The 14194-nt window shown below is 35.4% G+C and overlaps 1 protein-coding gene across 1 annotated transcript in view; it reads left to right on the forward strand.

The window, feature by feature from the left end:
* Positions 1–14194, forward strand: part of ATM (ATM serine/threonine kinase) — a 121122-nt gene that overhangs the window by 99962 nt on the left and 6966 nt on the right. The window contains exons 56-58 of the mRNA XM_051986938.1: positions 9839–9955; positions 12525–12674; positions 13470–13635. Coding sequence (XP_051842898.1) covers positions 9839–9955; positions 12525–12674; positions 13470–13635 — 433 coding nt within the window. The remainder of the gene's footprint in view (positions 1–9838; positions 9956–12524; positions 12675–13469; positions 13636–14194) is intronic.

The raw sequence follows: 14194 nt of genomic DNA on the forward strand, positions 1-14194 counted from the left end.
AGAAGAGGGAGACTTGGCAAAAGGAGAGGGAGGCTTGGCAAAAGAGTCTGGAGAAGTCATCCCACTCAGTTAAAGAGAGAGTGGATAAAGAAATCAAATCCTTGAAAAATAGGATTGGTGAATTGGAAAACAAAATTGGCGAAATGGAAAAAAATTCCACAGAACAAAAGAACTCAATTGGACAATTAGAAAAAGATCTTAAAAAAGTGAGTGAAGAAAATACTTCACTGAAAATCAGGGTCAAACAAATGGAATTGAATGACTCGAGGAGACAAGAAGAATCAGTCAAGCAAATCCAAAAAAATCAAACAATGGAAAAGAATGTGAAATACCTTCTGGGGAAGACAACAGACCTGGAAAACAGATCCAGGAGAGACAACCTGAGAATCATCGGACTCCCAGAAAAGTATGATGAAAAAAAGAGCCTGGACACTATTTTCCAGGAAATTATCAAAGAGAACTGCCCAGAAGTCATAGAAACAGAGGGTAAAATAGACATTGAAAGAATTCATCGATCCCCTACTGAAAGGGATCCTAAAATCAAAACACCAAGAAATATAGTGGCTAAATGCCAGAACCCTCAGACGAAGGAAAAAATATCGCAAGCAGCTAGAAAAACCCAATTCAAGTATCGAGGAGCCACAATAAGGATCACCCAGGATCTGGCAGCATCCACATTAAAGGATCGAAGGGCCTGGAATATGATATTCCGAAAGGCTAAGGAACTTGGTATGCAACCAAAAATAACTTACCCAGCGAGATTGAGCATCTTTTTCCAGGGAAGAAGATGGACATTCAACGAAGTAAGCGAATTTCACCTATTTTTGATGAAAAAGCCAGAACTTAACAAAAAATTTGATCTACAAGTACAGAACTCAAGAGAAATCTAAAAAGGTAAAGATTAATCTTGGGAACTATATTTCGGCTATAAAGATGTATAAAGAATACATGTATACTTTGTTCTAGAAACTAGATGTGGAAAGGACATTGTACCAGAAAAAGGGGAAAGTGGGGGTACTACATTTCATGAAGAGGCAAAGAAAATTTATTATATCTGAGAGAAAGAACGGAGAGGGATGAATATAGTGAGTATTTTACTGCTTTCAGAATTGGCATTAAGAGAAGAATTTTAGACATATTCAATCTATGGTGAAACTTCTCCCACCTCATTGAAAAGTGAGAAGGGAAAAGTGAAAAGGGAAGGAATAAGCTAAGTGGAAGGGAATACAGTAACTGGGAGGGAAAGGGGTAAGATAGGGAGAGGAACTCTAAGGGGGGGGAGGGATACTAAAAAGGGAGGGCTGTGAGAAGCAAGTGGTGCTCACAAGCTTAATACTGGGAAGGGGGGTAAGGGAGTAAGAAGGGAGAAAAGCATAAACCGGGGTTAACAAGATGGCAAGTAATACAGAATTGGTCATTTTAACCATAAATGTGAACGGGGTAAACTCCTCTATAAAGAGGAAGCGGTTAGCAGAATGGATTAAAAGCCAGAATCCTACAATATGTTGTTTACAGGAAACACACCTGAAGTGGGGTGATACATGCAGGTTAAAGGTAAAAGGTTGGAGCAAAATCTACTATGCTTCAGGTGAAGTCAAAAAAGCGGGGGTAGCCATCCTGATCTCAGATCAAGCTAAAGCAAAAATTGATCTAATCAAAAGAGATAAGGAAGGACACTATATCTTGCTAAAGGGTAGAATGAATAATAAAGCAGTATCTATATTAAACATATATGCACCAAGTAGTGTAGCATCTAAATTCTTAAAAGAGAAATTAAGAGAGCTGCAAGAAGAAATAGACAGTAAAACTATAATAGTGGGGAGATCTCAACCATGCACTCTCAGAATTAGATAAATCAAACCACAAAATAAATAAGAAAGAAGTCAAAGAGATAAATAGAATACTAGAAAAATTAGATATGATAGATCTCTGGAGAAAATGTAATGGGGACAGAAAGGAGTACACCTTCTTTTCAGCAGTTCATGGAACTTATATAAAAATTGACCATATATTAGGACATAAAAACCTCAAACTCAAATGCAGTAAGGCAGAAATAGTGAATGCATCCTTTTCAGACCACGATGCATTGAAAATTACATTCAATAAAAAGCCACGGGAAAGTAGACCAAAAAATAATTGGAAACTAAATAATCTCATACTAAAGAATGATTAGGTGAAACAGCAAGTTATAGACATAATTAATAACTTCATCCAAGAAAACGATAATAATGAGACATCATACCAAAATGTATGGGATGCAGCCAAAGTGGTAATAAGGGGAAATATCATATCTCTAGAGGCCTATTTGTATAAAATAGAGAAAGAGAAGGTCAATGAATTGGGCTTGCAACTAAAAATGCTAGGAAAGGAACAAATTAAAAACCCCCAGTCAAACACTAAACTTGAAATTCTAAAAATAAAAGGAGAGATCAATAAAATTGAAAGTAAAAAAACTATTGAATTAATTAATAAAACTAAGAGTTGGTTCTATGAAAAAACCAACAAAATAGACAAATCTTTAGTAAATCTGATTAAAAAAAGGAAAGAGGAAAATCAAATTGTTAGTCTTAAAAATGAAAAGGGAGAACTCACCACTAACGAAGAGGAAATTAGAGCAATAATTAGGAGTTACTTTGCCCAACTTTACGCCAATAAATTCAACAACTTAAATGAAATAGAAGAATACCTCCAAAAATATAGCTTGCCTAAACTAACAGAGGAAGAAGTAAATATCCTAAACACTCCTATCTCAGAAAAAGAAATAGAACAAACTATCAATCAACTCCCTAAGAAAAAAATCCCTTGGACCAGATGGATTTACATCTGAATTCTATCAAACATTTAAAGATCAATTAACTCCAATGCTAAATAAACTATTTGAAAAAGTAGGGATTGAAGGAGTCCTACCAAACTCCTTTTATGACACAGATATGGTACTGATACCTAAACCAGGTAGGCTGAAAACAGAGAAAGAAAATTATAGACCAATCTCCCTAATGAATATTGATGCTAAAATCTTAAATAAAATATTAGCAAAAAGATTACAGAAAATCATCCCCAGGATAATACACTATGACCAAGTAGGATTTATACTAGGAATGCAGGGCTGGTTCAATATTAGGAAAACTATTAACATAATTGACTATATCAGCAACCAAACAAACAAAAACCATATGATCATCTCAATAGATGCAGAAAAAGCATTTGATAAAATCCAACAGCCATTCCTAATAAAAACACTTGAGAGCATAGGAATAAAAGGACTTTTCCTTAAAATAGTTAGGAGCATATATTTAAAACCTTCAGTAAGCATCATATGCAATGGGGAAAAACTGGAACCTTTCCCAGTAAGATCTGGAGTGAAGCAAGGTTGCCCACTATCACTATTATTATTCAATATTGTATTAGAAACGCTAGCCTCTGCAATAAGAGTCGAGAAAGAGATTAAAGGAATTAGAGTAGGCAATGAGGAAACCAAACTATCACTCTTTGCAGATGATATGATGGTATACCTAGAAAACCCCAGAGAGTCTACTAAAAAGCTATTAGAAATAATTCATAATTTTAGCAAAGTAGCAGGATACAAAATAAATCCCCATAAATCCTCAGCATTTTTATACACCACCAACAAAATCCAAGAGCAAGAGATACAAAGAGAAATTCCATTCAAAATAACTGTTGATAGCATAAAATATCTGGGAATCTATCTACCAAAGGAAAGTCAGGAATTATTTGAGCAAAATTACAAAAAAGTTTCCACACAAATAAAGTCAGACTTAAATAATTGGAAAAATATTAAGTGCTCTTGGATAGGCCAAGAGAATATAATAAAGATGACAATACTCCCTAAACTAATCTATTTATTTAGTGCTATACCAATCAGACTTCCAAGAAAATATTTTAATGATTTAGAAAAAATAACAACAAAATTCATATGGAACAATAAAAAGTCGAGAATCTCAAGGGAATTAATGAAAAAAAAAATCAAATGAAGGTGGTCTAGCTGTACCTGATCTAAAATTATATTATAAAGCAGCAGTCACCAAAACCATTTGGTATTGGCTAAGAAATAGATTAGTTGATCAGTGGAAAAGGTTAGGTTCACAAGATAGAATAGTCAACTATACCAATCTAGTGTTTGACAAACCCAAAGATTCTAACTTTTGGGATAAGGTTTCATTATTTGATAAAAACTGCTGGGATAACTGGAAATTAGCATGGCAGAAATTAGGCAAGGACCCACACTTAACACCATATACCAAGATAAGATCAAAATGGGTCCATGACCTAGGCATAAAGAACGAGATTATAAATAAATTAGAGGAACATAGGATAGTTTATCTCTCAGACTTGTGGAGGAGAAAGAAATTTGTGACCAAAGATGAACTAGAGACCATTACTGATCACAAAATAGAAAATTTTGATTATATCAAATTAAAAAGCCTTTGTACAAACAGAACGAATGCAAACAAGATTAGTAGGGAAGCAACAAACTGGGAAAACATCTTTACAATTAAAGGTTCTGATAAAGGCCTCATTTCCAAAATATATAGAGAACTGACTCAAATTTATAAAAAATCAAGCCATTCTCCAATTGATAAATGGTCAAAGGATATGAACAGATAATTTTCAGATGAAGAAATTGAAACTATTACCACTCACATGAAAGAGTGTTCCAAATCACTATTGATTAGAGAAATGCAAATTAAGACAACTCTGAGATATCACTACACACCTGTCAGATTGGCTAAGATGAATGTTGGAGGGGATGCGGGAAAATGGGGACACTGATGCATTGTTGGTGGAGTTGTGAACGAATCCAGCCATTCTGGAGAGCAATCTGGAATTATGCCCAAAAAGTTATCAAACTGTGCATACTCTTTGATCCAGCAGTGTTTCTATTGGGCTTATACCCCAAAGAGATACTAAAAAAGGGAAAGGGACCTGTATGTGCCAAAATGTTTGTAGCAGCCCTGTTTGTAGTGGCTAGAAACTGGAAAATGAATGCCCATCAATTGGAGAATGGCTGGGTAAATTGTGGTATATGAATGTTATGGAATATTATTGCTCTGTAAGGAATGACCAGCAGGATGAATACAGAGAGGCTTGGAGAGACCTACATGGACTGATGCTAAGTGAGATGAGCAGAACCCAGGAGATCATTATACACTTTGATAACGATGTTGTATAAGGATGTATTCTGATGGAAGTGGATTTCTATGACAAAGAGACCTAACTGAGTTTCAATGGATAAATGATGGACAGAAACAGCTACACCCAAAGAAGGAACACTGGGAAATGAATGTGAACTATTTGCATTTTTGATTTTCTTCCCGAGTTATTTTTACCTTCTGAATCCAATTCTCCCTATGCAGCGGGAGAACTGTTCAGTTCTGCAAATATGTATTGTATCTAGGATATACTGCAACATATTTAACATATATAGGACTGCTTGCCATCTGGGGGGGGGGGGTGGAGGGAGGGAGGGGAAAAAACGAAACATAAGCGAGTGCAAGGGATAATGTTGTAAAAAAAATTACCCTGGCATGGATCTGTCGATACAAAGTTATTATTAAATAAAATAAAATTTAAAAAGAAAAAATATATATAATATAAGATGGTTCTCTCTCTGAGAGCAGGTTACTTGGGGAGGTTTTCTGGAGGCAGCCTTACTTTCATTTAATAGGTATTAATCACCCAAAATGCAACCAGCTGATAAAAATGCAAGTATTTTATTTTCTCCTTCCAAAACAGCCCGGTTAGTTGAGAGGCCTATCTCTCTACTTGGTTCTAAGAGCTCTTGCCGCTTTGTCCTTTGCTTCTGCTTCTGCTTTCTTCAGCCTCCAGAGCCAGCACCAAGTTGAATCTGTCTTGCCTCTGAGAGAGGGTTTCTGGCTCTCAGTCTCCCAGAGTGTTCTTTGTCTGTCTCAGCGTGCTCCTCTCCAATCTAATTCAGCTGAACTCTCTTGCCTGGGCTCACTGAAGCTCTATTTATGCTCCTTCAAGAGAAAGGGATTGTGGGATGCGAGAGAGAAGGATTATGGGTTTCTTCCCAGAGTGCTCTCTGGCCCTAAGAGCTTCAAGGGAGGTGTGAATTCGGATATCTCTTACTAAACCCTGAAATCTCCAAACGTGTGAACTCCAATGAGTAAAGGTGTGAACACAAGCATCGCATCAATGTAATTAGTTCTATTTAGTACCTTGTTTCAGGTTCTGGCCCAAAACATCTCCTTGTAAGATTAGATCAAGGATACTGAACCATGCTAAATTAGATAATTATTGTTTCTATCAACTCTAATGATTTAACAGTTTGTAAAGATTCCAACAGCTAGGCATCAGGCTCCCTAGGCTTCAGCTTTCTCAACAGAAAAATGAGAGTATTAGACTAAATGGCATCATGGATGCCTTCTAGCCCTCTGTCTGTGATCTCATAAGCTTATGAATCGTAGGGCCAAACCAGCACAGGTTTTCTTTGGCAAGGTAGATGACTATCATGTCATCTTCTGAAATTAGGGGGAAGGAGGAAACAATGAGGGAAGACAGAGAAAGATTTTGTGACATGGTGGAGAGGAAAGGAGAGAACTTAAATTTAAAGGTTTCAATCTTTTCTATGGAATTTTTTTTCCATTTCACAAATTCTGTTTTTTAAAGAGTTATTTTCTTTTTCCATTTCACAAAGTCTCTTTTCCTGGGAGTATTTTCCTTTTTCATATCACAAATTCTGTTTTTCAGGAAATTGTTCTCTTTTTCCATTTTGTCAAATCTATCTTTTAGTGAGTTATATGCCTTTTCCAAACCCTCTTGCAAAGTTTTCCTTTCCTTTCCCATTTTTCTTCTACCTCTCTTTTGAGATCCTTTTTAATTTTTTCTAGAAGAGCCTTGGAGACCAGGTTATATCACTCTCTGGGGCTTTGTCTGGAGTCAGTTTGCTTTTAGTCTCCTCAGGATTTGAAATCTGTTCTCTTTCATCATAAAAACTATCTATGGTTAGAGTTCTCTTTGCTTTTTTACTCAGGCTTCAATCTTTTCAATAACGTATGAAATTAGATCACTTCCAGAGACTGTGAAGGATGTATCAACATATCAAAATGATAAAAATAAGATTGCTTTTGAATCTGTACATCATCCTAGTTATTCCTCTGGGCATTTTCTTTCTAAAGGGTTGTATTGAAAAATGGAAACAGTCTTTCTGGTATGGAACTTCCATCTCTCTCATTCTGAACAGTTCTGTTAACATAGCCTACCTAAGGTTATAGTAGGTTTTTTTTTTTTCTTAAAGTTTTGATGGCTTTTGTTTTTACATCAGTCATTTCTTGTTATTTTATACCACCTCTACCCAGGGAACTTTCCTTTACATTACAGGAAAAAAATAAATCAAAATTATACATTGAGAATATCTGATGGCATGTGCAGAATTCCACACAGGAAGCATTGTGGTTCTGGTTCTAAATTAAGAGGCCCTGGGTTCAGGTGCTACCACTGAAGGTAAATACAAGGTATTTACCTAAATGTAGACAGCCTCCTTGGACTTTAGGGTGGTCCTCTGAAAAAAATCTGTTAAACAAGGAGATATTGGACTGGAGGCTTCAGAGGTCTGTTCTAATGCTTGATGTACTATGCTGTGTCAGAAATGTATACTTTATTACCAGTTCTTTTGTATCTCTATTGATCCTTAAAATTCATTAAGACTGGTTGTTCTTCAGTATTTGCATTCATACTACTGTAGTAATGATTGTTGTCCCAGTTTTATTCCCCACTGTAGCAATTCTTCTTCCTAAGTTCCTCTAAATTGTGTTTTTTTTGGCATGGTAAATGCTGTCACTTTCATCTATTGCAGCTTATTTTGCTATTTCCCAGTCAGTGGGGTAGTTACTTGATTTTTTTGGTTTTTTTTCAGATTCATTTTTTTTTTTGCCTGCCATGACACCCTATTGACTTGTATTTAATTATATAGTTCACTTAAAAGGCCCCAGGTTATTCTTACATGAATTGTTGCCTCACCATTTTGAAATTTAGCTTGTGTAATTGATTTTTTAAAAACTCACATAAAGTACTTTACCTTTAGCTCTATTAAATTTCATCTTATTAGAGTCTGCCCATTGTTTAGCCCCTGCTAAAGCCTTTTCCAGTTTTGATTCTCATCAAACTAACTTTTCCAGTTTTGAGTCATACACAAATTTAATAAGCATGCCATCATCTATCAATTATATTTTTTCAAATTCATGCCAAAAAACTTATAACACTTGGAGTGATTCATCTTCCCAATATTTTGGGTACTTCTTTTTGTTAATGTGGGAAGGGAGAAAGGGTTTCTTATGAGAATAAGTGATTTAAGTACGAAACATTGATACTAGATGATAAAGATTGAAAGACAAAAATTAAACAGTCCCATTCTTAAGATGTTTATACTATTAGTAGAGTCAACAGATAATTAAATAGCATTTACAAAGTAGAAGTAGAAATAAAAGGTAATTTGGCAGAGAAAAGGCAGGACAAATAACTGGAAAGAGTCTAGCAGAAAGTGGCACTTGGAAGTTTTGAAGGAAACAAAGAATTAGAAGAAACAGAGAGAAAATGTATTCCAGGTATAGGAAAGACTGTGCAGAGGCTTATTGAGGGAAATTAACTGTCATAGATGGGGGGACTACTTTACAAGACTACTTTAGGTGGTCCTCATAATAAGGGAAGGAAAAAGTGTATAATAAACTTGGAAAGGAAAAAAAAATTTAAAGTTTTTCTTGTAATCTATCTTTCCAGTATAATTATATATTCTTATCTACTCAGCCTATTTGCTGTCCTCTTACATGCTGTTCCATCTCCCACTTTTGTGACTTTGCATAGGCTATCTCTATTTTTGCAATGTTTTCCATCCTCAGTTCTTAGCTCTTACTCTCTAAAGCTCAATTCAAATACCCCAAAACCTTTTCTTTTAGGTTTAGCCTCATTTCCATGAAATTACTTTGTAAATTTTTCCTTGTGCTTATCTTTGTGCTTGGATACAGATAAGAATACAAATTCCTTGCTTGCAGGGTCTGTTTGTTTTTTGTCTTTGCATGTCTAAACCCAGCATAATCCCTGGCATCTAGTAGGCTGTTTAATGAATGCTTACTGAGTTAAATTGCTGGATTTCTTGTTTGGAGTTTTATTTTTATTTATTCAGTCAGCAAGAAGACTGAGTCAGCATGTTTGAAAAATTGATATTCTTGTGTGTGTGTGTGTGTGTATGTGTGTGTGTGTGTATGTAAATAGATTTATAGTAATTCTTTTTGTAGACTTCCAAAAGACCTCAATTTTATTAGCTGGCTGGTCATTAAAACTATTAGACACTGTTACCATGTCTCTCACAGGAGGAAGAAAAAAGAAGTCTTCAGGTTTTAAGTGGTCTATTCAAATATTTATATATCCTTGAACTCAGTAAGAGTCCTTCTTCATTTCTTCATTTGGAAGATTGTAATTACCACCTCTTCCAAGCTGGTAGTAACTCTCTAGAGTCTCTGACAAAGTTAAGGAGAATTAGAGAACAGCCCTACCTCTGTTTAATTCTTGAGTACTCAGTATTGCACATATGAGAGTGTTCTCAGTCTCATTTTCAAAAATTTCTAATGGTTAATTAACAAGGACAACAGAGAGAGAAAATGGTTGTTTGGGGATTTTTGTTTACAGTATATGTCTGTTGGGAATGGTAGCCTATTCTGGAAAAGATGGAATTCAATGTCAGTTACTTAAAAAACTCAAACCAATTTTTTCCATTATATTTCTTAAAAGGAGCACGATTTTTCTGTTCCTTAATTTAAAAGAAAATAAGCTGTACTTCAGTAATATTTTTTTTTCCCTAAAGGGTCGAGATGACCTGCGTCAAGATGCAGTGATGCAGCAAGTTTTCCAGATGTGTAATATGTTACTCCAGAAAAACACTGATACAAGAAAGAGAAAATTAACAATTTGCACATATAAGGTAAAAAATTTTGTGCTGATACTTTACTGCAGCAGGTATGTTAGATGTCATTTTCATAAAATGTAGATTCTTCTAGCTGTCTTTTTTTAAGTTAGTCACTGAAAATAGCAGTAATTAATCCTTAAGAGGAAATAATCGTGATTTGTAACCCTCTACTCTTATCTTGCCAATATCTTAAAGCATATATGTCATTTTATTTATAAACTCTTAACCTTTCCTCAGTGCTTTTCCTACTTTGGCCTCTTTGCAGCTTTTTATACTATTGGCCACCTCCTTCTATATTCTGGGTTCTCTCTTGGTTTCACTGGCACAGCTCTTTCCAATCTTCATCCTTTTTTTTTTTCCCACAAGTTTATTTAATCACCTATAGATAAGTTCCCTAACTATAAATAAAAGTCTAATCTTTGTTTTGGAGAATAGTCCCATATCACTAACTGCTTTTTGAATTTGGTTTTCACCAGCTTCTCCCTTTGGCAACTCAAACTCAACATATTTCCAGCAGAGCTCATCATTTATCATCTATAAAATTTCATCTGAAAAACTTCCTCTAAATTTGACTTTCTGTCAAGTATATTCAGTCATTTAAGTTTGCAAAATGGGAGTCGTTCTTGTTTCCTTTCTATCCCTTCATCACCTTTATATACAATTAGTTATCAAATCTTGTCTGTTTTCACAATATTAATCACACTTTCCTTTTATTTCCTGCTGCCACTAATTCTTTTACCTAGAGTATTGCAGTTTCCTTGTTCTTCAGTGACTTTAACAACACATCCTTAAAAATATATTGAATGAATATTTATAGATTATATGGTGTTAAAGTAGGAGGGCCCTTGTAGATCATTTAATCCAGTCCATTTTACATTCATTTTACAAGTGGAGAAAAACTAAGGTAAGTCAAAGAAAGGAATTTGACCAAACTCTTATAACTTGCAAATGATTCAACCAGAGCTAGAATTCTGTTCTCTATTTTCTCTCCTGCAGCATACTGTTTCCTCATGACAGTCATTCATTCATTCAGTGTTATCTGACTCCTAACATTCAGTTCATCATCAGTTGTTGCCTGGATATATCTATCTCTCTCTCTCTCTCTCTCTCTCTCTCTCTTTCTACCTATAGGTATTTCAGTATTCTCAAAACTAAACATGTCCAAAATATAACTAACGAACCCATTTTCCTGGCTTTTTTCTTTCTGTCATGGGGATTAACATTCTTCCATCCATCTAGGTTTGCAACCTTTTAAGTCATTCTTGACTTATCTCTCTTCTATACCATCAGTTGCTAAGTCTGCCAATTGTCAATTCTCCCTCCACAAAAGATGTTATCTGATCCTTTTTTTACCTATTCAAAAAAATCATCACTTAAGTTCAGGCCTATATTTCTATCAATTAGACTATTGGAACAGCCCCTTCATTAATCTTCCTTACCTCCATTCTATCATCTCATTCATATTACACATAACTACTAAATTAATATTATAAAGCATAGGTCTAATCAGTCTTCTTAGGAAACTTCAGTGATTCTCTATTTGCTCTAAAATAAGCCTAAATACCTCCATTTGTCATTTAAAACTGTTAGGGACTTTCCTTTTGAGAATTGCCATGTATGCCATATCAGCTGGTAGGGTGGACCCAGGAGGTAAAAAAGGGCTTGGCCTCTGAGGCAGGAGGTTGTGTCTTACAGGTGTTTCCTTGAGATGGTGAGGGGTGTGTCCTCTTGCTAGATCTTTATTTAGGAGGCAGCACTAACTTAGGAGGAAGCACTAACTTTTGGTGCCCTACACTGTGCTGAGTGGGCTAGGCACAGGGTAATCCCAGAGGAGAGTAAATATAAAATGGCCAGCTGTGAGTCCATAGGCAGGAAGGATGCGGAAAGAAGTAGAGAGAGGCAGAGATGTGAAGAGATTTAGGGATGCAGAGAAAGATGCAGAGACATACATAGACTCTTGCTTCCTGCTAACCCCTGCTGAGATTGCCAATAAAGAAAGGCTATTTGGCCCCTTAACATTGGATTGTCTTCATGTGTATCTGGGGAAGATTGGTGTGTATGGCCCTGGCAATCACTAGCCTCGGTGGGAGGTTACATAAAACTATTTACAATCTAACTCCAGCATATTTTTCTTTCATGCTAAAAATGTTTTTATACTATTGGCCAATTCACTATGGATATGTGTTCTCCCTTGGCTTCCTTGGCATAGCTCTTTCCAGTCTTCTTCCTGCCTTTTTAATGGTCTTTTTTTTACCCCCATAGATTTATTTATCACTTATAACTTCTCTAACTATATATATATATACACACACACAAGTCTAATCTTTCTCCCGGACAATAGTCCTATAACTTCATATTTAGAGTAATTTTGGGGACCTGCTTCTTCCTCTATCTTGTGCTTCCCACTCCTCTTCCCCTGCAAACATTATCACTGTGCTGGCTAGTTTTTCAAACTTATTATTGTATCATTTTTTGCCAAAAAGTCTACCAAACTTATACAGAATGTTCCACACAGGATTTTGTAGCTGAACTTTTTCTCATATTGCCTTATCATATACAAATGATATCTCTTTTGCAATTGTAGGTGGTTCCCCTTTCTCAGCGAAGTGGTGTCCTTGAATGGTGTACGGGGACAGTGCCCATTGGTGAATTTCTTGTTAATAATGAAGATGGAGCTCATAAAAGATACAGGCCAAAGGACTTTAGTGCTTATCAATGCCAAAAGAAAATGATGGTTAGTCACAATTGGAGAATTAAGAGACCATTTAAAAACTGTCCTGTAGTACATTTCAGATATTGACATTTGTAATTTAAAATGTTGTAATATACAAAATATCTTTAAATATTTGACATTACAATGAAAATGTCTTTGTATGATAATGTTAAGGTTGATTCTTAACCTTAACAAAGCACCAAGAGGCACCATAATCCAGTGAATGGCAGACTAACTTGAGATTCAGCAAGAGCTGGATTAACTTTGAAAAGGTCTTACCCACAGTTATGCAGTTGGAGTTGGGTTTTAAGTCTAATTCTTCTGATTGTCTGACCAGTGCCATCTTTTCAGTCATATTAATAACAGGAAAAATTGCTGTTGATAGATTAATTTTCAAATACAAAAATTGTCGAAATGTGTAATTGTTCATAAAGTTTTATTTTGCATTATCCTCTCACTCTCAGTATCTGGTACAGTGCTATGCCTTTAGGATCAGGTAGATGAAGAAGTGGACAGAACGTTGAACCTGGAATCAGGAACATCTGAGTTCCAGTGTAGTTTCAGACACTAATTAGCTGTGTAATTCTGGGCAAGTCACATAATCCATTTTGCCTCAGTTTCCTCATCTATAAAATGAGCTAGAGAAGGAAATGGCAAACCACTTCAATATCTTTGCAAAGAAAACCTTACATGAATCAAAAGACTCAGACACACCTGAAAAGCAGCTCAACAATAGCTACAACAAATGTCCACAATAGGACTCAATGCCTTATTTTTTTTTTTTTTGGTAGTAATATTTTGGCATTTTATTTAAAGGATATGCAGAAGAAATCTTTTGAAGAAAAGTATGAAGCTTTCATAAATGTTTGCCAAAACTTTCAGCCAGTCTTCCGTTACTTTTGCATGGAAAAATTCTTGGATCCCGCAATTTGGTTTGAAAAGCGGTTGGCATATACTCGCAGTGTGGCTACCTCTTCCATTGGTAATTTTTTACACTTTTCTTAATCTTAGTTCTTTTAAGTATGGTAAGTTTTTCCCTTGACAAGTTATTTTTGTGGAGAAATATGTTTTATCTGCATTATTTGGCAAAGGTTTTTTTCATAGTTTCTCCCACTATATGAGGTACCTCAATATATCCTTTGGAGCCATTGCAGGGGAAAATCTGCCCACCCCTGAATAAAACTTGTCTTATTGTATAAGCATTTGACCATTAAGCTGGAGAACAGGCTTGGTGGTAGAAACTTATCCATTAATTTTCTATTCAATTTATTATTTTCTTTGTATCAAATAGAATGGGAAATCATGTATCTAGTAAATATGTTGAAATTAAGAAGTCCTGAAGTCAAATCCTATCTTCTTTATATACTTGCTATATGATCACAGGCAAGCAGTTCAAACTTTTCAGTGTCCCAGGCACTTTTCTAAGATTTTAAATCGCAAACAATTTGCTGATTTGTATAGGTGCAAAAAGTTTAATTTCTCTACTGGAACTCATTGATGAATTCACAAGTCTGAACCCTTCTTTCCCCCATCTCCATTCA

Source organism: Antechinus flavipes, chromosome 3 (assembly GCF_016432865.1).
Source record: "Antechinus flavipes isolate AdamAnt ecotype Samford, QLD, Australia chromosome 3, AdamAnt_v2, whole genome shotgun sequence".
In the NCBI taxonomy this organism is placed as follows: Eukaryota; Metazoa; Chordata; class Mammalia; order Dasyuromorphia; family Dasyuridae; genus Antechinus; species Antechinus flavipes.